The sequence below is a fragment of the Strix uralensis genome, chromosome 1, assembly GCF_047716275.1.
Source record: "Strix uralensis isolate ZFMK-TIS-50842 chromosome 1, bStrUra1, whole genome shotgun sequence".
NCBI classification, from domain to species: domain Eukaryota; kingdom Metazoa; phylum Chordata; class Aves; order Strigiformes; family Strigidae; genus Strix; species Strix uralensis.
In genome coordinates, this window is record NC_133972.1 from 83,116,666 (window position 1) to 83,141,979 (window position 25,314).

The window sequence follows — 25,314 nt, forward strand, 5'->3', positions numbered from 1 at the left end:
AGAACAACTGCATCTTTTGTTTCTAAGTTCTTTGGAACAATTCTGCCAGGCGGCGCGTTTTCCCACTGTTTCATTTGTCTTTGTTATTTTCCTATCTAATTAAAATTCTGCAATGCTGTCATGAAATTGTTGTCCGTTTAAGGTCACAAGCAGCTTCTGTCCTAATGAAATATGAATTGCATTAGTTAATTGAATTGTGCACTTATTGTGTGTTGTGAATGGACTGAGCGCACTTACATTCTTAATATATACGGAGCATTTTATCAGTCTAGGGAACGTGTGGACATAGAAAATGCTGCTATCATTCTTTGCTTCACAATAGGGAGATTTAATTGGCAATAGATGGGGCTAAGAAGTATTTGTGAAGGACAAGAACTGTAAGATCTCATCAGGCATCTGCTAGCTGGGATGAGATTGGCTCTTCAGTGGTCTGGGGTCAGGTCACAGTGCCGAGCGGAAAGCTCGAATAAACCCATATTACGCACAGTGTCTTTGTGATGTCTGTAAAGATAGGAAGACATGAGGAAGAGTGACAAAACATCTGTGGCCTTCTGCAGCAGCAGGCTTTTTGGGTTAAGTGAACCTCGTAATTGAAACCCGCAGCACACGGTCTAGACCGTTCTCTTCCAGACTCTGCCTGGTCTCCGTGCAGATACTACCCCCATACCCCTGGTAACACAACAAGCTTCTCTCTGGGGTCCTTTTTGCAGATGGGGGATTCTTCTTTGAACTGTGGGAAAGTTCAGTTTAGCAGATTGAGGACCTGCTCAAAGTCGAATGAAAACAGGGGAGTGCTTTCTGCTGACCTCAAGGCTGTGGCTGAAACAGGTGGTTAAGGGAAGTGCAGGCTCTAGCACTCAGCCTTTACAATGTCTAAGATGGATATATTGCCTCTGTAACCACTCAATGGTGGACTTTACTAATGAACCAGACTATTTTAGAGAACAGTCACTAGCTGGGAAAACAGTAACAGAAAACTGAATTTAATTTCTTTACATGGGTCTTGATTTTTCACTCAGTTGTTCAAACCATTCAACATTATATCTACATACACATGTATTGATGTATATATACACACATATATAATATACATATGATATACATATGCATATACATATATCTCCAATGTTTAGCCTTTAGATTTATTTACAGAGAAAAGTATGTTTGGATTCTGCATAATAACTTATGTAAGGTAATAGAGCTGAATATAGTACCTTCCAGTTACTCTTTAACTTGACAGGTGTGGAGAGATATCTATTGTTCTGTCAAATAGTGCCTCCCTTAGCTTGAAATGGTATTTCATTCAACAGTAGGCTGAAAGAAAAGATAAGCAATGTTCAGGTTGAAGAGTCGCTGAGAAATTTCTTCTCGTTATCATTTTCCACTCAAAAACTGAGGAGATATGCAAATGGCAGTCTTTCTTTTGCTACAGAAAACTAATGCAGGAACATAAAACCACTTAAGATAAACACAGCTAAAATTGACTTACTGTGATACACAGTTCCCAAAGGGAAATACCATGACCCTTTCTACAAGAGTAACAGAGAAGAGTATCTCTCCTTGATCTGAGCAGGCATGGACAACCTCTTTGTGGGGGACTTCCCAGCTCTGTGCATATGCAGAACCACCCGTAATTTTCCGCTGCGGGTGATCCTCCACAGCTGCTGTAGCACCCACCTTCCAGGAACACTCTCCACATGCCCTAGTCAAGCACTTCATTACCACCATCCACAGATGATGCACTGAGATAACAGAGATTAAATGAGGCATTCTTGCTGGAGTATGTAGGCAAGAGGCGAGGACTTTCCCTATACATTCAACAGAGGGAGAGAGGTTTCTCCAGAGGGCCATTTGGGAATAGCCACATTAGGCTGCTTCTTCTCTGAATCACCTTCTGGAAGAGTTTCTCTCTCTCTCCATCATTGTATTTACTGAACCTAAGGGGATGTGCCTCTGAGTGTAGTTGCTGCATTGCAGAAGTACTTCAAACAGGGGAGTTTCCTGCACTCCCCAATCCTTCCAAGACAGTCATACCTGCTAAATCTTCTGACTAAGGAATTTCCCTCCTAGTGCCTGTAACACTCAGTTATCTCCTCTCTCTCTCGCTTTGAATTTTCTTCATTTACCACAGTACCGACAACTCTAGCTGAGCTACTGTTGAATATCCCTGCCCGCATGAAAGGGTTCAGGAGGTGAGTAAGAAGGGGTGGGCGTCTGCAAGGGTTTGGTGAGGTGCATCCTGGCAGAGTCAGAGCAGTGGGCAAATGACTGAGAGTGAAAGTAGTGGGATGGGACGTGAAGGGTGATTAGCAGTGGTTGCTTAGTGGTCTGAAAAGGGGTGAGTGAAAGTACTCGGGGTGGGGTGGGGGGGGGGGGAGTTTGGGAAGCCGACTGACCGTGAGAAAGACACCACTATGTTACCTGTGGCACACTAAAGGCGTATATGCTGTATTCTCTTCTGTGAATGCAATTTAAAAAGACTTGATGTCATTAAAAATATTCACGTACTTCTATCTAAAAATATATAACATAGTGATGTATAATTAAGGGAGGAAGGAAATGAAGGAGATTCAAGGAAGGTTGAAAAATAAAAATAAACCAAGGAGTTCTCTAGGGAGAGTAGAGAAGCAGCAAAGACCAATACAGCCTAGCAGACTTTAATGTGGCTCTTGTCTTCTGCAGCACCATCACGTTGAGAGAGACAGTCTGGGGCCCCGCTCCTGTGGGTGGCCCTCTGTGACAACACCTGCACTCGGACTGCCCCTGATCCAGTTGCCCATCTGAGACTTGGCGGAGCCTTATCTGCCCCAGCACCATAGTGGTACTTCAGTGGCCTCCTCCAGCATCCACCCCACCCCTGCTTGGTGCAGGGACGTCTCTCTAGGTCACAAGGGATAGTCCTCAGAGCAGCCTGGGAGAGCCTGCTCCCCTGCTGTAATTAATTCAATTAAAAACCACAACTAACTGTCACAGTCATCTATAGCTAGACAAAGGAGTGAAGGCAGCTATACATGAACAGTAACATTTTATACCCTGACACAGTGCTAAATTCGGTATCGTTAGCAGGTTGTTTAGCTTTATTTTCAGTTAAATAGTTTTTTAATACAGCTTCTTCCCTTTATGTTGATGTCATTAAATGTTTCATTACTGTTCCTTCCATCTCAATAAAGCACAGGGACAAAACCAAATTTTTATTCTGTTTACGTTTTAGTTTTCATTATATATTTTATGAAAATGTTCTTTTTAAGATTAAAGAACCTGTCCATTTTAAAAATCTGTCTTTAACTTATTTTCTTAACCTTTTATTATGACTAGCATTTAATTTGCAGCGATTTTTTTTAATACTAAATAGTCATATTAGTTTTCAGATAAAAAGACATGTTATATTTTTTTCTTAAGTCAAAGGTATTACGTTGCTCATTTTTTAAAATTTCTATACAAATCTTGTTTTAGGAATCCATGGGGTTTGTCTCAAAGTCTTTTTTAGTTAGATGAACACTAAAAAGTTTAGAAAAAATCTTTGTAAAACACTGAAGGACCCAAAGCTCCCCTGCTCATCTAATACACAAGTATTAAAAATTGCCCTTTTCACCAAAATCATGATCCATCCAGCACAGACTGTGCCTGTGCTCAGCATCACCTGCTTTAGATGAAGGTGAGGAAATGACACAAGAGGTGGATTTAGGATACTCTCTTCTCCCTCCTGTCCTTCCCCCTGTCCTGCATAGTCCCCTTGAAGACCTCACACTAATCGCAAGAATTCAGAGATTGATTTAAACCTTCAAGCATAAGGCTTCCAATATTATTATTATTATCATTATTATTATTATTGCTGTTGTTGTTGTTGTTTTGTTGTTGTTACCACCATTACTACTACTACTACTATTACTACTATTATTTTGGAATAACTGTTAAGAGCTCTTGTTTACTATAGAAATATTTAGTTCTTCTTTGAAGCTTGCTGAACAACTCACTTCTCAACATCCTGTAGCAATCATCTAATTTAATTACTTTATGTAATAAAATGGTCTAATTGTGGATCCCGTGCAAAAATACATCCTTCTACCAGCTTTTAATTTCCTGTCTTTCCTTTTGTAATTGAAATCCCTCTACTTCTTGCATGATGAGGACTGGGAGTGCTGAATCTCCATCCCTACATTCTCTTTCCCTGTCACTCATTCAGTCCTTGTCAGTTAGTTGGTTACTTACTAATATGGCTAGTTCCAGTGCCCTCCCTATTGAAAAGTTTTTTCTGTTTTTATAGTCTCATTGCTCTACTCTGATCCCTGTCAAATAAATAGTGCAGAAAATTCAAACAGAATTTTCAGAAAATATTTTAAAAATCTCAACAATTTTAGTTATATTATTATAAATGCAATTATTATTAACTATTAAAATTTTAGAAATGGGATCAGCAATTTAACTTTCTCTGTCCCCATTCAAACTGTAGCTTTGGAATGTATTACTTGGCCCAAGACTTTCAATGCTTGGCATTACCTAACTTCAGACTACCAAGCCAGGAGGTCCCCTCCGTGAAGCTCTCAGTCTGTTCATTTAGGTGTCTATTCATGTGTTTAGGAATCTAACTTGAAAGCATATTTTCTGAAGATTTAGGGAAATGGGATACATTACAGTGAGCATAAGAACTCTCCCAGGCAATACAGTACTGACAGTTATTTGCCCAGCCAAAAGCCCACCACTTTATGAAAACTTAAGCAAGTAGATAAAAAGATAGTAACTCTTATTTTGACTAGGGAACTGGTTAAAATATCTTACCTTCTCTTAACGACCCTTGATCTTACAAAGCTTCTGCTTCTTTACTTTCAAATGTTTTGAAATCCCACAAATGTCTGTGAGAAATTGAGGAAGCTCAGAACCTGAAAGGTCATCTGGGAGGGGAAGGGTGGCTCTTAGGCACAAGCTGGCCAATGCTTTGTTTTAAGGAGCCAGCCTCTTGATGGGAGAGAAGCTTGGCTACAGAGCGGAAGGTCAGACCATCTCTCTCTGGCAGAAAATGCGATTCTTTCCCAATTAAGATAGCTTTTGCCACTGGTCAGAATGAGACTGGTGAGACAAACACCCCCAGTTGTCCCCAGGAATGCAGTCGTGAGGAACATGAACTCAGCAAGCTTCTTAATTTCAGCCAAAACAATGGATATCATGAGACACCGGATGAGCTTTTCTTACCAGTAAGAGACACTGTCTGGGAACTAACATCATTTGGCTAGATAGAAAGCTCTGAGTCTGAGACAAGGCTAATGGCTTTGACTCAGTCATTCCCAGTTTCATATGCAAGCCTGATGAGGCAGTGAGATCTATGCCAGCTCTGAGTGTGGCCAGAAAAGACTGTGCAGGAAGGCGTTTTAGTTTGTTAGATAGAGTGAGGAAACCTTCTGGGGAAAGAAGAGCCTAGAAAATGGAGAGGACCAGAACAGAAGTAGATCCTGCAAATAAGCCAGAAGTTATGAGGATCTGGGGAACATATTAGTCAGATATGTCTATTAAAGACATCTGTATATATGGCAGCATCTTGTGAATTCAGAGAACACGATGCCAATTACGACCATTGGAGAGTCGTAATTTTGGTAACTGCATAAAAGGGAATTCAGTAAAACTGGGAAGGCATCAGAAAAAGGAGTCGAATAAGCATAAGTATTTAGACAAATGTAACAAGCTTAACAGCAAAAGAACAATCGGAGTATTTTGCTGTGGAGGATGGTTTCAATAATAATAGGTGTTAGGGAGATGTAGTAGAACAACATCATTATCTACCTACAAACTGTTCAGGAAAGAAAGACTGGCCACAGAGGCAGAGGAGATACTGCTGTATAGAAGGATAACATGAACATTATTTAGCCGAACTTTAAGTGGGAAGGACTGTGCAACTGAATCTCTGAAGACAAATAAATAAATGCTAAACTAGAAATTCCAAAGCATTTTAACAACTTTTGAAAAGTAAAGACATTAGCAGGTCTTTGTTGCTAATATCCAGCTTAAGAAAAGGAAACAGAGTGAGCAATGTTGAACTCAAAAGAACTATTAACAAAATTGTGGTAATAGGGACTTTAGCTACTCCCCTGTGCTCGGCCAAATAGATCAGGAGGCACAGAGATTAGAAGAGAGATTTCTTGACACTTGACAGACAGCATCTTGAAAGAGTGACACACAAAAGAAAGAAACTAGTCTCAACTCAGGTATTAATCAGAAGCTGATTGTAGCTGACTCACCAAGTCTTAACATCTAGGTGGACCACAAGGCTAATTCAGTAGCAGCTCTTAGATTCATGGATCATATCTTTTGTCTCTTTGAGGTGATGCTATTTTGTTTTCTTTAAAAATTGTGACATAAGTACATGTTTTAGTATCTAAGAAATTAATTAAAGAGCAATTTCATCTTTCTCCTCCTAAATCTACCCTTAAAAATTGACCAGAGGTGAAGTACTAAACACAGCTTTATGAGCTGCTCCTCCTTCCAGGAGTGTGAAAGCCTTCAGAGGTCTTCTGATATGGCTGAGCGGCTACAACTTCTTGATAAAACACGTAGATGCGCTGCACTTTGCACATATTAAGATACACTGAGCAGAGCTGAACTACAGCTGTCCAGTGCCCAGGTATCCCTGCTTTCTGAGCAGTTTTGTGTTGGCTTCACAGGAAACCAGACACAACAGGTGTTTGTACTAAGCCTTGTTCCAAACACTGCTACCCAACCCTGCTTGCTTCTAGAGGAACACCACCTCAGCTTAGGTTTATTCAAGACACAAACTCACCAAGTACTAGGCAGAGCTAGTCTTCACTGTGAGCTACCACTGTGTCACAACACAACCTTTAAGAGTCCCCTTGGCACAATGCCCACAGTGACTGGGCAATTACATCCACCTAGGCTGCACTCAGCATTGTAGCAGCCAGCTGCAGTTAAAACCTGCTGGGACCACAGCTCAAGCATGATTAGCTGGCACGGTGACAATCATGTATTTGTCTCCACTAACTTCAACTCAATAGACAGAAATAAGCAATATACCAGCAAGGAAAGGCATAACTTGTATATGCACAAATGCTTTGCGGAAACTGTGCAAGGTACTACTGAATACATGAAAATGAATAGTGAGAACAGAGGTAATGAATGAAGGGAGGTTACATGGCCATAGAAAGAAGGAATCATACAAGCAATAGCTGAAGAAACACACACGAGAAGGAATGCGATTATGTGAATAAAGCATGCAAAAAAAACCAATGAATGAAAGGGGTGCAAGTTAAGAGGTGCAATTTGGGAGTGGACAAAGATGACAAAATTAGACTAAAACCAATGTATAGGGTCAGACAGGCATGAGAAGAGCCCCCCATGGTTGTTACCTACATAGGAAGGCCATTTGGAGAGGACAGAAAACATTAGGCAAAAAGGATGAAAAGGAGCAGTGTATTTTTTCCAATCAAAAGCCATCCGTAACCTATGCTGAAAATGTCTTTTTTCTTCACTTCAAGCATATTAACAGTTTAATATATGGTAGTATCACTGGTGACACTGAGAACACTGGGCTTTAATGAATCAATAGATTTGTTTCATCTTTAACTAATTTGAACCCTTAATCCTCTTGCTTGTGCAAAGTCTTCTTCCTTCAGGTCAAAGTATTAAATAGGCTCAAGAAGTAAATAAGGAAATAAATACCAGAAACCCCTTGGGGAAGATTTAAATTAAGGTTTTCTAATAGTCAAATCAACTTAATGCCATGATCACAGGCTCAGTTCAGCTTTTTCCCCTCCCCCCCCCCCCAACTCTATGGCTAAAGCTGTGGGAATAAATAGCCAAAAAAAGGAAGGGGCTTTGGTTTTCTTTTAGTTTCTTGATGCTTGTGTTGCTCTAGATAATTTTGTTTAATTTTAACTGCTCTCATTATAGACATACAGGAACTTTTAAAACAAAATTTGTAAAAATCAAACACATATCCCAAAACATTGGCCTGCAAGTTTTCCCCCGTGTTTCATGTCTGGTTCACACTCTACTGTACGCCCATGTTGGTTATGCATCTGACTTTTTTTATGGATATAAATTATACTGGTGCAAACCCTTATGTAGACAAAATCTTGCTGATATAACTGTCTTCCACCAGCACAACATATTTCAGTTAATGAGTCAGAATGCACTTTGATATCAGTATAAATGGTTCCTCCTAGGGGGAGGATTGGTTCTTTACTGTTAAAGTGTAGATAAGTTCTGAACTTTTCTCTTCCCTTACTTGGGCTTAAATCAATCAAACCCATATCTAGTGTTTCTCATCCAGAAATAATACAGCTTCTTTTCATCACCTTTTTGACTGCTGGTCCCTGTCTGTGTTCTTGCTTTGATTGTGCGGTCATCAGAAAAGGGTATATCTAAAATCCTCTTGAAAGCAGAAGTTCTGTTTCAAGCAACAGCAACCGCAGGATCAAACGCCTCCAATCTTAAAAGAAAAAGTAAGAAAACTGACTCGAAAGTTTGAAGCTAACAAATGGTTTGTAGTTGGCCAAGACACTTGTATTTAATACTGAGGAAGCAATGACCTTCTGGCCTCCAGTGGAGCATCTCCTAGACAGACAGACAGGCACACAACAAAATGAAGTTTTAATGCCGTGAGCTTCTTGAGAACGCTACAATAACATTCTGGCAGACTGGGCTCCCTTGGCTCCTGTACTCACTGCAATGTGAATGTCTCTTTCACTTTAGCGTGATGCTTGGCAAGTTTCCCAACCTTACATTATCTTGGAAAGGAAGACAAGAGAAGCTGGTATGTTCAGGGAGCCTTTGAAGAAGCTTCTCAGTTTGCTCATAGCAAAACAGTTGGCTGCATGTAGGAAAAGTGTCGGGACTGCAGCTTAGAATGCTAGCTTGAAAAGGGTTTAACTGAATTGCATCCAGGCACCAAGATGCTCAGATACTACAGCAATGTGTGTGGTATAAGAACCTAGATAGAAGAAGATTAGATAGCAAATCAGACAGAATTTTGCATGTGATTTCCTGGGTTTGTCTAAACTTATAGCAGCAACAGTTAATTATAGGGGGTTCTGAAGGCAGCTCCTGGGTGGGTTATGTTACTTATACACTAGATACTAGCCATAAATTGCCAGCTGAGTTACCCCTGTGGCAAGAAGCCCCTATTCATGCAAAACTGATGGAAACGATCCTTGTGCCTTTCCACTCAAGGGTAGAAGCAGCAGATAACAGTGATGGAAGATCTGGGGGAGAAGTGGCGCGTTGACAGCAATGGCAGAACTCCAATGAAAAAAGCATCCAGATGGGCACAGGTCATCACCCAAAGAGAGACAGATGCAGGAGGTGGTTGCACATAGGAGTTATTTGTGGTCATCCTCTAGATGATTGCTGTACCTGCTTCCTAGTCCCTTTCCTTCTACTACATGTGAATCCCTCAGCTCTTGTAATCACTTCCTCTGGCTCTTAAGCAAGGGTAGCTCTTTAATTGCAGATTAATGATTTAATTAAATTCTTGAGGCTGCTTTGAAGTGACTGGGCAAGAGAGAATGGCCTTTCAGCAGCAGCTGTAGGCTCAAGAGTCACAGCGCACGATGACGTATGGGGAAGGCGGTGCCATAAGACTCTGTGTGCAGCAGGATCCATCATTTTTTCTCCAGTAGTGTCTCCAGGCACATCTACACAGCACAGCACTGCACGGGGGTACTTGAGCTGCCTCTAGGCAGTGGTTGCACTAGTTTCACAGCAGGAATAGTTAGCCCACCTGGATTATGATCATAATATACCTATAGCGCTTGCACCTCTATACCTGCCCCTGAGTTGGCTTGTTCAGTGCAAGGTCAGCTCTCTCTTCCTCCATAGAACTGCATTCTGCTTGTGGACCTACTGCACTTAGAAGTATTTAAAAAAGTAAATTATAAAGTTTAGGACCTTATATCGATTTTGATCTGCAGTTTCCGGTCTGTGGGATCTTACTTATTTTAGAAAGTGGGAAAGCTTTCAAGACTGATTTCATAGGTAATGTACTTGGTTTTTTTCTTGGCTGATACTCCTGATTTTGTTTTTTATTCTTTCCTTTGAGTATTTGAAATTTTGCATTAGATTTCTACTCACTTGGAAACACCAACACATGAAGTAATTACCAGTCTTTCCTGCCTAAGTTAATGGCCTTCTCCTTCCTCGTGCTGTTAGTTTAAGGTCACAGTGATAGATTTAAGTCCTTCATGAATTTTTATCTGACTTGCTGTCCACAGAAATTGTTCATTAAAAGATCCAATTTCCATTGGCATTCTCCCTTTCAAAGGATGTCAACAGGAAATGTAAATGCTCAGCCCTTCGTGAATGATCTGCAAGGACATGCAGGCTTATTAAAAAAAACCCAGCAGTTAACCAAATCCTTTAGTTTCTGTTTTGAATGACTGGCCATAGGAATGCAGGCTAAGCTGTATTTCAGCTGTTCCCAAGGATGTGTATGTTAACTTGTTGATAGTGGTAGGTACTTCAGGCTCCAGTGACAGCTATGTGACCACTCTGATGATCGTTGTCCTGTAGCAGAACCAGCCCCTGCCTCCTCTCAGGAACACCAGGCATGAAAGAAAACAAAGACGGGTTTGTTGTTTCAAAGGACTGGCACTCGTACCTCCTGCTTTTTACCTAAAAAGAGAGATCCTAGGTCAACTCAGCTCTCACCCTATACTCCCAGCAACCATTAGGTTGTAAGGAACTGCATGACTTGCTCCAGCAATAGATGTGAATGTCTGATACACAGGAGAGCTGAGCCTTCTGCCTTACAGGACCTGTAGGGGATCCGATTGACAGGAGCAGATCTCAATACCCAGAACACCAGCTTACTGCATTGGGAACTACACATCACCACCAAAAGGAAAGATAAGCTCAGCCTTAAAGTTTCAGCGTTATGTTTTTAAAATTGTACCAGCGTGCAAGGTATCTGTCTTTCACAGTAAAAATTACTTGGAGTGCACTGTGAATGCACAGACAGAGATCAGTGCTGAACATCTGGTTAAAATAAATTACAGTCTTATTTTGCAAATAAAAGTTCCTAGGGTCTACATGACAACGTCTGGCCAGCATAACTATCTCATGGGGAAAAAATCACATCCCTAGCCTACAAAGATAACTATTCTGGCATGATTCCCTTCCGCACTATGTAGACCTACGTAGACTTACACCAAATAGAGGACTCCTTTTGCCAATATAACTCACATTGTTTGGGAGGTACTTCAACCATGCTGGCAGACTCCTTTAACTGGTATAAGCCATGTCTCCATCGAGGGATTTTGGCAGAACAGTGACACCAGCAAAGCCCCTGAAGTACAGAATAACCCTTTTTCTCCTGCTACTAGTATCTAACATTTTTTCAGTTTTAAAGCTTCCTGCTAAAAGGAAACATGCAGAATTTGTGCCCTTTCTTGTATCAGCAAGACATTATTTCTTTTTACAGAAGAATTAAAGTATACATATGGGTGGGAGGTGTGTCGCTTTCAAACATCCCAGTGGTACTTGCTTTTGGAGGAGAGGAGGATCCTACTTCTCATGTAGGATGCCTGTTGTTTGTTTTGGTGTTGGTTTTGGAGGTGGAGGGGCAGAGGTGGTTTGCATTTTATTAAGTTGTCGTATTTTGGTTTTTCGTGGTGGCATTTGAATAAACCTAATGGTCATAGTTAACGGATTACAACTGTGTATGCAAATGAATTTAAGAGCTGTTTTGAATAACAAAACAAAACCCCCAAAATTCAGGGTTTAACAGCCAACCCTAACCTATGAGCACACCCAGTAGGGCAAGGCGACTCATAAAGCTATCTTGGCTTAAAAGTAGGATTCAGCTCGTTGTGGCCACAAGCAGTTTTCACATCTCATATTTAGACAGTTCATTTTGTCTAAATTCCCACTTGCCTCAGTCTGTGCAGACTCTCCTTGTTCATTTCCCTTCTCCTTCATCCTTCATTTGTCTCCCAGGTCATGTGCTTTTGCACACATGGTGAACAGGATAGAAAGGACAAGAAGGAGGAGTGGAGGGGAGGCACCCAGACCAAAACCAATCTCTTCTGAGCAGATGCAGACCAGAAACTTTCCCTTATTTTAATTTCCCATTATCACTTAGCCGTGAAATGACGAAAACAGAGAGAAAGCCACCAAGAGGCCTCCACTCTTGTGTGCATTGCGTTAGAAGGTGGGGACTTGCAGTTTGCTCCATCAGGATGCCTGACAGCCGGGACACGCCTGCCTCCCCTGCAGCTAACGCTGACACACAGTACTCGGTGGAGTACAGGACCCACGGGCTGACTTAGGAAATGGTAAGAGAAAGCAATGACCAAAAATTGCTGCCTCTTCTCTGCCTCAAGTAAGGCTTTTACAGGTGAGCAGAAATGGTTTGGGCTGCTAATGAGGTGTAGGCTGCCAAAGAAAACACATGCACAAATTCATATTTTCCAGGTGGCTGCTGGTAGAAGTGTAACTGTCCATTGAAGTCTACAGCATAAGCTTTTTTTGTGCTTATTCATTAAATTGCAGATTTATTGTGAGGTTACTTTATTATTACTTTATTTAGCTGTGTTGTCTCATTCCCCCTGTAAATCAGTTGATTGTCACAAGATTTAGAAAAAATGAGAGCCTGCTTCAGGTCATGTGAGGAATGATGGCACGTCTGCAGAAGGTGCTGGTGGCTCTGCATGACATGTTGTTGCTGGAGCACCAAGGAGCACCAAGGCCGCTGCTCCTGCTCTGCATTACTCTTGCCCAATGCCAAGTGCGAGTCAGTCAAGCCAAAGGGATTTGGATCAGAACTGAGTGTTGAGACAACAAACGCAGGATGGACTGGTTCCCTGAGGGATGTTAAAACAAGAAGTATAAAAATGCATGACTGGTCCCTCACAGTTCAGCCGATGGGATAACTTGCTCAGACTGGTTCAGTTTCACCCTTCTCATTCACATGTGCTCTCTGCCTTTTCTGGCCAAGGCTGCCCCAAGCCAGGCCCTCCTTGCCAGACTGACAGCCTTGCTTTCCCCTCTCTCCTTCCGCTAATACCTGTGCCTTGAGCCTGGCACAGCTGGACATACTTGTTAAATAAAACCCTCCACGGCCTTGATGACAAACGTTGCGCCACAGCACGCTGAGCATCTCTACAAGCAGCTACTTTCAGTTCCCATTTCTCAGGCATCTACATGATTTAAGTCTTATGCAGTAGTCTGAGAGCAGCACAGGCAGCTGGAGCAGGCAGGGAACGTAACAGGGGATGTGTTCACATTTCCCTCTACTACTGATGTACCCGCTGCAGCCAAATCTTCAGATTTGGGCTTTTAAATTAGGTAGGCTATTTCCAGTGTAAGAGTGATCATATTGAAAGTAAGTTACGAGCAGGACAGAGAATTTATACAAGATTTTGAGACAAAAAGGCCCATGTTGTCATTCAGACCTGTTTTGTCATTATTTTCATTTTAAAGTAATTCTGAAGATTTGACAGGGATCTTAATGCATCTAGCTTCTTTTCAGAGGATGCAGGTGTAAGAGTGATGGTATGGGATGAGATGAGTCCCCTCCAGAAACTCTGTGACACTTGTTCTCACCTCCAAAGTGATCCACAAATCCATAAATGGGTGTTTGCTAAGTTTGCTGTTGTATGTGAATGTAAACTCTCTAGAAGAGGTTTGATAGATTTGAGTAGAAGGAGAAGGTGGCCTAAAACTGAACAGCTCTCAGTGCAACCAAGATTCATGAAAATATATGCAGGGATACATTTGCTTTCTAGGTATGAGTTACACAGAGTTTTTAGCATTCTACCTGAGTGAGGTACCTTCAGCAAGTAAAACTAAGACTGTTAAATGTTGATGCAAACAAACAGCAAATTAGTTGAATAGGATTATCAATCCACAAAAGATGTGAAAAGAAAATTGTGAAGGATCAAGTAGAGCAGCTTTGACCATGTTGTTTGAACATCAAGGATTTTGCCCAGAAGGCCTTCTCACCTTCTTTCTCTCATTAATGCTAATATTGCTCCCTCAGAAGTGGCACCCGTTAAATACACCAGCTAGCTGCTGCAGTGACATTACAGCTGTTACACTGATGCCAGAAATACCTCATTTGAGTGTGGGCCTTTCCAGGAATAAGAAAACAAGGCAGCCTCCACTAGGTCTCGGCTTTTGCATATTGCAGAGCCACGTCTAACTGAATTAAGTAGAGACGCCAAGACTAAATTACTGAAACATTTCTCATGCTGACTTGGTTTAACAAGAATGCAGCCTAGTCTGAACACGGCATGGGTTTCCTTGCAAACTGCATGATCAACACCTTACAAGTCCTGTGTTTAAAGAGATGGCTTGACCATTCCCCAAAGCCTGGGTTTGTCCTTCATCTCACAGAAGTCTGGAGGAAATCTGCCTGATAGCAGGGTCATTCTCTGGAAGCGTGGACAAGAGGAATTGTCATCCCCGTTACTATAACCACTCACATTTATATATTTCTAAGCATATACATCAGTTTTCATGAACAAACCTAACCATGATTAGTCCTTGCTCCTTAGATGTCTCCATCTGAGTGCCATATTCAGTCAGCCTTATGCAAATGGTATTTCCACTGATTTCAATTCACACAGACTTCAGTGAGATCCTGGCAAGACTGGGAGCTGCTAGATATGCCCCCAAGATCACAGGCTCACTGATGCAAGAATTTATACAAATAGATAGCAAGGACAAGGAACAAAGAAGTTAGGTAAGATCACTATGATGAGAACCAGTTTTGTCCAAAGTCAGAGACCTCAGATATCACTGGAGAAACAAAAGGGTATGCAGCCAGCAACTAACACGTCAGCTGCAGACCTAAGACTATGTCGGACATTGTGAAAACAGAGAATTCAAAACGGACCTATTTCTAGCACAGGCAAAGGTCGGGGGGGAAAAGAAAAATCTAGATGGGGATTTGATCAGGGGTGCACATGCCGAAGTCACTCCCCAGACAGCTTCTCTGCCTGTGGTCAGCAGGGCTTGTGTGGTGACAACCTTCTTTTCCTTCCCATTTTAATTCGATAACGTGCACCTGGCTGGACTGCCAGCATGTCGGCACTCCCAGGCATAAAAAGATATCAGCCTCTCTAAAGATACCGATGTCATGAAAAGCCACACCTCAGCACAACACAATCAAGGTCTGAGCCGTCCTTATTTGCATGTACTCACAAGTTAGGCTTGCATAAAAGACCCATAAACTCTTTGGGAAAATAACAGCTACAGATTTGTCTATTTTTTGTGTTCCAAGAACTTTTCTCGTTAGCTTCAAGATGACATTTTAATGAGGTTTCACTGCGTAGAAAACACAAGATGATTTAACCAGCTCAGTCCTCTCCCTCCCTCCTGAAACACTTTCTGAAATGAGTTACTATTCGGGAATAAAAGCTTTTATGAGAATTCATGTTGTTTGTATGGAGGCAGGGGTAAGGGAAAAGTCATTCAGCTGCTAAACCTTGGCATTGGAGCTTATGCCATTCCCTCTCCTGCCCCGTACCATGTGGCAAAGCTGCCTTGTTCAGACCTGTGCAAGTTTCTTCAAAAGCTGGGAGCTAGTGTGTGTTTGTTTGTTTGTTTTGGAGTCACGGGGAGGGCAGCGTAAAATAGCCGCAAGGCAATTCCCGTTCAGTAAAATGGAAGTCTCACCGGCTCTTCATTCAATACAATGTGGCTCAAGAGGATATCCTGCCAACCCAATGATAACGAGGGAAATAAAGTCACTTCCTCACCAGCTGTTTGATTCAGGTAGAAAAAGGAAGCCTTTACTTCCTCATGTTTGCTCTCCTCACCGCCCCCTCAGTCAGAAATGCCAGGCTGAAACTGCCTTCTCCCTCCGTATTTTCAGTGAGGAGCCATCAGATCCGTAATGCTTCGCTGGGCTTGGCCTATGGGAAGTACGTACTTCTCTGTGGCTGGGAAGCTATGCCTTGCCTCTCAAGCAGGGGTGAAGGCTGTGTTGCAAAAGGACCGAGACTGAACAAACTCGGCTCAATGCACAAGCAAAGAATGCCTGTGTAATTAAAGATGATATTTGTTTCTTGGATCAGAGCTGCCGAATTTGGGCCAGCGGAAGAGCGGGTAGCGTGATGCTTTGTTTTGAGACTGCCATGACTCAGTGCACTATTACGCCTCCTAATCCTCCAAGGGTGACAAACTCCACTTTTGCCCTGGGCTCCCTGCAAATCCCAGGAACTCCAGCCAGGAACACACTATGTCCTCCCTGCCTGTAGCTCAACAGGCAAGAAGGCAGCAAAGGGTGACCTCAGGGCAATCTTCCTGGCCTGCCAATCAAGCCCAGGTAGGTGAGGCAGGCATCTCAGGTGCTTTGGTTCTAGAAGGAGCTCAGGCAGAGCATCTTTCCCTTCCCCATTGCCACTTTTCCTGCTTCACAGAAACAGCCAACGTAAAGTTGCACAGTAAACCAGCAATGGACCAATTTGACTTAATAAAAGCTTCTTAAGAAATTACTTTTTAAAAACTCACAGAGCTGAATGAAGAGTTCTTTTCCATATAATTTTTAACTGCCTTGATATAATTTTACATCCAGGATATAACTTTCCATTAACTTTTGAATAGGTAGGTCTTAAAAACAAGGTCTGCAACCATTTTCTTTCCAATTGTGCAAGACTGCAGAAAGGTTGACCAAGCCAGAACTTGCCTCAGTCTATTTGCCAAGGGGACCCTTGCTTTCATTATAAAGAATGCTTTTCAGAGGACATCAAGTGTTTCAAGCAATTTTCCTAATCTTATTTGTTTTAGAAGAGATTCTTTTATTTTAAACAGACTGGTTTAGGCGACAAAAATCCAGTGACAAATACATTGGTTTATAGAAGGAGACAAAACTTATGAAACAGTTGAGATTCTGTTTAGGGTTTTCTTTGTGCTAAAATAGCTTTCAGCAACGGGTCATACACCCCCCCACCCCCCACCCCCCACCCCCCCCCTGCCTTGTTTTAGTACATAAAATGGACATGTGTTTATTTAAAACAGGTTTGAAACTTAAACAAATAGTGACAGGCTGTTCAAACAAGCTTCGGAAATAGGCCTAATCAGGATGTTTGAGAAGGGGAGGGGGAACGATCATAAAGAGCTACTTGTAATATATAGTGCAGACACCATTAGGTTGGGTTCATGTTATTGTTGTAATAATCTCAGACAAAAAAGTACTGCATGCTGCACATTTTTTGTTAACATTCCTCTTTTGAGACATAGGTTATGCCATACTTTTGCCTTGTCTTCAAGTTTTACTGTAAGCCTCCGTCCATCTTCATACCCAATGCCAGGAGCTCTGCCGAATCATTAGAAATGGTCTCCCAGACAAACTGGGAGAAATGTTCCTAAACTGGGATAGAAGGGAGGCACAAAATATGCTCATTTTGATATTGATACTGTTTATGCATCGGCTGTCATGAATATACAGAAGTGAGACCTTCCCCACAGAAAGAAACCGTGAAAATCTTAACGTTAAAATGTTTTCACGACTTGCATTTCCATGGGTTTTTTTTTCATTTCCTCTCTTTTCCACCCATAATAATATCACCAAGTGTTGAACTTTACCCTTGTATTTTTATAAGGCCTGATCTTGAACTCCCTATACAGACAAAGCTCCCATGGAAGTCAGTGAGTCTGCACTGGCGACAACAGGATTTAGCCCAGTCTGTAACATTTTAGGATATTGTGTTACTTCATAGCCTTAAGGAGAAATAAAAGCAGCTTTCCAAAGAGCTGCACAGCAAACTGAGTGTGCTTTTTCAACTCTGCAACAGCACAGCAGAATATTAAGGCCAGAGTTTGCAAATGTCCCAGGCAGCTAAGCAAAAGTTGCCAAATTTTCTCCGGAATGAAGAGCTTGCATTAAAACGTTCCCCCCAAAGGTTAAGCTGCTTTCACTTAAGAATATACCTTTGGAAACCTAAGTTTGAAAATGATTGCCAGGAGGAACAAGCCTTGAGAAATAGCAGGAGGAAGATGTATTTTCAGGTCAATCTGTTAGCCAAAGCCTATAGCTATTTTGTTACCGACTCTTACCTCCTGACACCTACTCTCACTTACAGCATACACTAATATTAATTAATGTAATAAAATATTTTGGAAGTAAATACTTATTATTTATTTGAATCTCACTCTGTCTAGTGAACAGGAGTCAAAATGGCAAAATATTAAAAACCTTACACGCCCTCTCGTGGTAAAACAACAAATGCTTTTATTCTGACAACTAGAGATGGCTAATGATGTAGGCTAATTTAACTACATAATTTACAGAAAACTAACTTGGCTGAAAGGTTTATATTAATAGATACCTTTCTCCCCTTAATTTCTGCTATAAAGCATTACATAGATGCATTTTTAGAAAGCAGGTTACCTCTTAGCACAGTAACATTACAAAATGGCTACAGACACTAAAACATAGAGAATGTTAACTTCTACCAAAAATGGGAAGTCTAGAGTAATAAAGGTAGAGACAGAACCTCCCACATTAGATATCTATTTCATGGGTTTATCTCAGTAGCTTGGGAGCAGACCTTGATTGGCTGCACAAGAAGAGTTGCCCTAAATGATGCTATCGGTTTTGTCACATTTTTAAAGTCATTCAGCTTCACTATTTACTGCTTTCATGCCATACAGTATGATTTATCTGTAAATAAGTCTCTCATTAATGTTCCGGAGCTTCATGCTTATTAGAAATTGCAGCCTGAAAGAAAGGCGTTATGTGCAGAGTATCACCAATCTGATCACTAACCCAGTCAAACCTCATTGTATTTATGAGTCACAAAAACTTTATCTTTGCAGCTTAAACAGCCTTTCCATTCAGTGCCCACATGCACCTCCAGACTTTCCCAAAGCAGCTTTACAAAACAGCTCTCCATACATGGAGGACTGCAGTTTGAAGGAAGAATGCAGGGTCATTTGGACTGGGCTGAGGGAGAGAACATCCCCTCCACCTCACACCAGGTGACTTGTGGGCAGCCGTGAGAAGTGGCATCACTCTATACCTCCTCTCCTCTTCCTCTAGCTGAGTGTCTTGGCTGGAGGGCAAGTCAGACTGACGAGATGATCCCATGGCTAGACGGCTCTTTTGTAGGCAGGGCTGTCAGATGAGCTGGTTGGCCAACAGACCCTACACCTATCCCACCACTACATCCAAGGCATGATTAGCAGGAGAACAGGACCAAGGTGTCACCCATTTTGGTGACAGTTGTGAAAGACCATCAAAGTGGTAACACAACCCTAACAGCTTCAGTTCATATGGAAGAAACATCTGTGGCTACTACATGTAGTCTTCTGAACCCATCCCAAGGGAACCAGATAAATACTGCCTTATTTTCAGTGAAGCCAACCAGCAATATAGATGCCCCATGTCCAGTGGAAATGAAAGGTTTGGAGAATGAAGGTTCGTTTACCTCCTTTGCATATGTTTGTATATACAGCATTCAGGAGCCAAAATGGTGGTATTCATATTTAAAAACGCTGCTGTTATATTTTATGTTAGACTGGGCATGCCTAAAGCAGAAGTCACAACTGCAAGTAATTACAGCAATATTTGTAAAGAAATAGGCAGGAGAACTTTGTGCTAAGCACTGCACAAAAACATAGCTCCCAAATCACTATTTTAATAGGTTTGTGGGGGTTTTTTTGTGCCAGCGTGATTTCTGGGCAACCATTGAGTGTGAAGAAGTTGACGTCCCTCTCTGAAAAAGCTACTGCAATTCTGATATTCCATTATTTCCCTTCCTAGGATGCCTTCGTCGAGTTGTATGGCAACAGTATGAGGCCTTTGTTTGATTTCTCCTGGATCTCTCTGAAGACTATCCTGAGTCTGGTTCTGGTGGGAGCTTGCATCACTCTTGGCGCTTATCTCGGACATAAGTAGAGTCACCCAGTTTATCATGGATTACAAAAGTTTTTCAAAACAACAAAATAATATTTTTTTTTCTGTAGCACAATGATATTTTATGAGCAAAACAAATTCCCAGCTAAAGATTAAATCAGCTATTACTGCCAAAGGAAATATCATTTATTTTTACATTGCAGGAAAATTATTTATTAAAAGATATTTACATTTTAACCTGCTATTTTCAGAAACTCTGCAAGTTGTATCTGTCATCACATCATGTTGTTATTCTTAACTTTAATGAGCCCCAAAGCCTTTTTGGTTCTTTTTTTAATTAATGCAACTGGCTGGATTATTTTATCAAGGAGAGCAAATATACTGACAAAGACCTACCTGCTTACACGTATGAGGGCAGTTACTTGAGCTGCTAAATGCTGCATAATTGTGTTGATTTCCCTTATATTTTCTGGGTGGCTGGGAGGGATCTGAAAGACAAGGTCAGCATGAACAAAGTTCTCACCCTGTCCTGCTGGCAAGAACTGACGGAATAAACGGTTCAACATGGTACATATGTGGAGTCAAGATGGCAACTTCTTGAAGGACACCTGAAGGGCTATCCCTCCAGGAGAACAGTTGGAAATATGATTGCCTATGCCTTGTAAACATGTGTTTTCAAGTTACCAGTTGTGCCATCACGTCATAATCACAATACCCTAATACATGTCAACTCGAATACTTTTTTTTAACGGAAGTGTGAAGTTAAATCTTTGGGGCTTGAAGGAAATTGCTGTTCCAATGATTTTCTCAGCAGTAAAACATTTTTTGCGGCTACTGACACAGAAACATCAGGAGACCTTAAGTGCCTGCTTCGACAGAGCAGAGCTGGAGTCTGAAGACCTGACCTGTGTCCCACTTTAGTGGGCTCATATCTGCAAATAATCCTGTTTACTTACTGAGTTCCTCCAGGGGTTTGAAACCAATTAGATGCGGTTTCTAAATCCCTGAAAGTTGAAAAAGATCTTAATTTTATTTGGCAAGAAGCAGACCTCAGCTGAGTTACAGATTAGCTCTGGCTATCCTTGTTTATCAAACTGGACACCAAAATCAAGTTCATTTTCATAACAGCAAAAGAAAGTGAGCTTTATCCTCCTGCCCCTCGCCCTCAAAATTATTTCATGCTAATAATTTCCTAAGACTGTCTACAGAAGAAAAGATGATGATAAAGAAACTCCAAATCCTCTCTCTGGACAGAGACTCTTTGACACCTTGATCGCACAGGTGCCTACTGTCGTTTGAAATGAAAATAGGGTGGAGGAAAAGGGGGTGTGTGTGTGTGAAGTCATTTGCTCATGTTACAAAATGCAACTCAAGTAAAATTAATGCGGAGTACTCAGTATACAGTTTTATAAACAGACCTGTGTTCTGAAACCAGATGTGTCAATGCATTTTAAAGCGAGGCTTTCTGTGCAGTCGGAGGGGGCCAGGAGTCCCGACAAAGCCGAAGAGTCTGAAGTGTGTCCCACAGGCTGCTCCGAGTCGTGGAAATGTCCAGCTTCAAATGTTTAAGTCAAACGCTCCTATTTTTTCTATGAAACTTTTGAAATCTGGGATTTGTGGGTAAATGGACATCCAGACACAAAAGGAAAAGGTTGCAAAGCTCTGGATAAATGTATCGTACAATACTTAAGTGCTCTAAGGCTGAAAAAAACACAGCGAAGAAACTGTAGACTCAACCTCAAGATTTCAGTCAAATAACTTTGTGGCATTATATGCAGAATATCTCCATTAACTTGGGAATGTAATATGTTCAATGTTAAGGCTGTAGTCGATGTTGTGTCTTGAAAGCTGCTTTTTTGTTTGTTTGTTCGTTTTAAGAGTTGTACATCTCAGCATTTTTACTGCTATTTAGTTGTGGCACCTACACTTTGTATGAGCAAAGATGGAGCAAGCTTACATTTCAAATTTGAAATTACTTTTAATTTTATAGAAACATAGAAAGGAAATATTTCTAAGAATACAAAAATGTGAACTATGCTTGATTAAAGAAAAACAAAAAATCCCACCATCAAACAAAAAACACCTGCAATTTTTCCAGAGTGCTTCTGTCAGAAGTGGGCATGCTCATGTAGGATTTGTATGAAAAATATTTGAAATGGGAGCAACCGAATGTTGTGGATTGAGTGTGGGCTTTGGTTTTTTTCAGCTTCCAAGCTGAATTTGTCTGCAGCCAATTTCACAACTGAAATTGGCTGGTATCAAGCTGATGTTTCATTTCACAATCTAGTCTTCATTTCAATTTGTGCCCATATGCCCATTAAAGTTCATGAACTATTAGACCTCAAATTGTTTCAATATTGTTTATTTTATTAAAGGTTTACATTGTCAAAAGTAGTAAAAGAGTAACTATCAATTCCAGTGCTGCTATACTACCAGGATAATTTGAATGGGTTTTATTTTTTAATACCTTCCAATGGCAAAAGTTTTTTAAAGCTGCTTTAGAAATAATATGAAGAAGACACATGATACGCATTTAAATAAATACTGAGGATTTTGTGTTCTGTTGTGTCTACTCACTGGACTTCCCAGTGTATTAGTTAATGCCAGGCAAAAAGTCATGATGACTGTTGATGATTTTATTTTATTAAAGAGCTAATGGAGTTTTCCCATCCTGACTGCAGAATAGTACAGTATTGTGGCTGCATTAGGTATAATGATAGTTGATAATACATTTATTAAGAAACATATTAGAAACATTGAATGTATATAAAAGCTTGAAATTCTTTAATAAAATCCTCTCCTCTCACTCCCGCATTTCTTTTGCAATAATTCCTGTCTTTCCTATTCTTCATTACACTTTCACGTAAGATTCTTTTTTCCCACAAAATGTCTTACAGACTTCATGCTCTAAGACTACGCTTCAGTGAAAATCCATCCTCTGTCACTATGTATGCACACACAGCTGACCACTCCTAGTGTATCCAAGTTGTAAAAGTAAAAAAAGAGGGGCACTTCTGAAGTTGGTTAGGTGTGAAAGATCGGAGGACAACCAAGGAAAAGGTCAAGAAAAGGAGGGAAATAAAGAGATCACTGAAATATCTCCTTGGTTAAAGATGACTGTTACCTGGATTTTGTTCATCTCTCATCCTTTCCCCTGAAAAAGGATGATATAAGAGCAGAGTAAAGATTACAGAGACCCCACAATTATTCTTCACTGTAAAACTTCGTTAATTCTGAAGGCAGTCTTTTGCCGAACAGGAAATCCGTAGGAATTTAAGAAAAATACTTGGGTTTTGCTGTATTCAATTTATTTGTCATTAATTCTTTTTCACTCCATTTATTATGAAAATAATGAAGGACAATGTTTTGCTTCTGAAAAAAAAAATCTGTGAGGTCACCTAAGATCTATTATAGATCAGTAACTTAGGAACAGATGGAAAAAACCAGAAAAAAATTCTGCTAAGTATTCTGAAATCAGAGCTGACACAGAGGACATTTCCTAATAGGACAAGCACTGGATCCACCAAAGGAGTAATGGTGCTGTCGAGGTAACAGAAAATATACAGATAAGGAAGGGGCCTGGAAGATATGGAGAATGACATTGGTATGTAAGAAAATCTCGAGTTTCATATGATGCAGGAGTTCACCCAAGATGGTCTGAAAATAGATTTTAACTAAAACCAACTACAAATGTGTGCCCTACATGACTACAATTACTAAAATTTTCAATTACAAAACTATTTGTAAATTATTATAAAATTATCCGATCACTAGAGAAGTTCATCGATTTGCTGTTGTGATTGGGGATTACACAGCCTGAGTAACGTTGCACTAATAAGGAACAATTATGAAAAAAGAATGTTTCTCTGAAACCAGATATGCAAAGGAAACCCGAAGGTGATGCAGTTCAAAGAATACAACCCAGTACCCTCAACCCTTGCATGTACACGGTCTCCCCAGCTGAGGCAGTGGGAGTCAGCTCCACGTAAGGACTGCATGCTTTGACCCTGAAGCACAACACTGTGCTTAGCTGTGCACCCCCACTCCACTTCACAGACCCAGAAGTCCTATTGATCAAAAGTATAGTGAAGTAGCATGTTTAAAGACTATCTTTTTTTTCCTCTGTCTATCTTTAAACAAGCTAGGAAAATGACTCATTTGTATTAGGAGTTTATGGCTCAGTACTATATGAAAAATGAAGCATCTTTTGATTTATGAGTATAAAAATTCTTTCTCATTGCAAAAGCACAGCTTTGTTTTTTATTCCTCTTTCAAACAAAGCTAAATACAAGGAAGACAAAAGAGCTAATTTAATCTGTATTTGGTTTAAATCACACTCCTATACTAAGTTAATGCAGCTTCATCACACAAATATTTTTCAAGAAGTTATATAGCATTAAGAATTCCACATAAAAACTGTATATTTTTATAATTTAAATAGCCTATTTTTTTCTTTTTCTTCTGAATATTTGAATTTTAATTATCACCAGCATAAATGTACATAAGCAGATATTGTTTATCCAGTATCTTTGGATGATGTATGTATGGTAATGTAGTTTGTCAGTTTATCATCATTTAATATGATTGTGTTGTTCTTTGTCCTTAAAATGTTATAAGAACATGCTGCCATTAAACTTTCCCTGTCTGTCTAGTTAATATTGTGAAAAAATAATAAAGCACACTGTGAGTTACTTGTTTTGTATTTGCATTGTTTAGGATTTGTGGATAAAAAACTACTCAAACATTTTGAGTGTAATCCCATAAGTGAAATGTAATGTTTCCTTCCTGATAGTTGTATTGATATGTTTTGCTCAATATCGGCCAGTATTTGCCAGCCTTCCTCCAAGGCCTCTGTGCACTGAGATGCAGTAACGTAGGTTTGATAAGTTGCTGCTATGTCAAATACAGTCCACAGGCGTACCATATGCTTTGGGACCCAAAGGACAGTGTCACCCATCCTGCTGTCCCATACATCTGATGTCTTGTGGAAAGTGCAGCAAGACTCTTCGATTTATTTGGTAAGAATACTTTTTGCCCTTGTAGAAAGGAGCTGGAAAAGCATATTAGCAAGTTTCAACAGGAGAAAAAGAAGTATTTTTGTTACCGCTGAAGGTTTGTTACAGTTATGGTTGGTTTCCAGCCGGCATTTAGGTATTTTACTTCTTAAAGGCTCATATTAACTGGCCCTCAAATCACAGGTGTTGCCACATAACTTCTGTGGCTGTAGTTCATGTAAAACATAGCGAAATGAGCTCAGGTGATGAGTATGTAACTGCCCTAAGAATTTACCCAGCTTCCTGAGTGGGTTTTGCAGCCCAGCGTGTGCACTGTTCTGTCATGGATGCACTTGTGAGTGCCTGAAGTTAGTAGTTTAATGCCTTTCAAGGACAATTCAGACACATTTGCAAAACATCTACCCCTCTGTCTGTGTCTCTGAAGACAGAGAAGGTGGAGGAAGTCAGCGTGAAACCGAAAGAAGAAGCGACAGCAGCAGAATACAACTAATAGAC

At 40.6% G+C, this 25,314-nt stretch overlaps 1 protein-coding gene across 1 annotated transcript in view; it reads left to right on the forward strand.

Annotated features, from left to right (window-relative positions):
• Positions 1-24,495, forward strand: part of BCL2 (BCL2 apoptosis regulator) — a 96,263-nt gene extending 71,768 nt beyond the window's left edge. The window contains exon 2 of the mRNA XM_074873486.1: positions 19,712-24,495. Coding sequence (XP_074729587.1) covers positions 19,712-19,846 — 135 coding nt within the window. The 3' untranslated portion in view covers positions 19,847-24,495. The remainder of the gene's footprint in view (positions 1-19,711) is intronic.
• Positions 24,496-25,314: the final 819 nt, after the last annotated feature.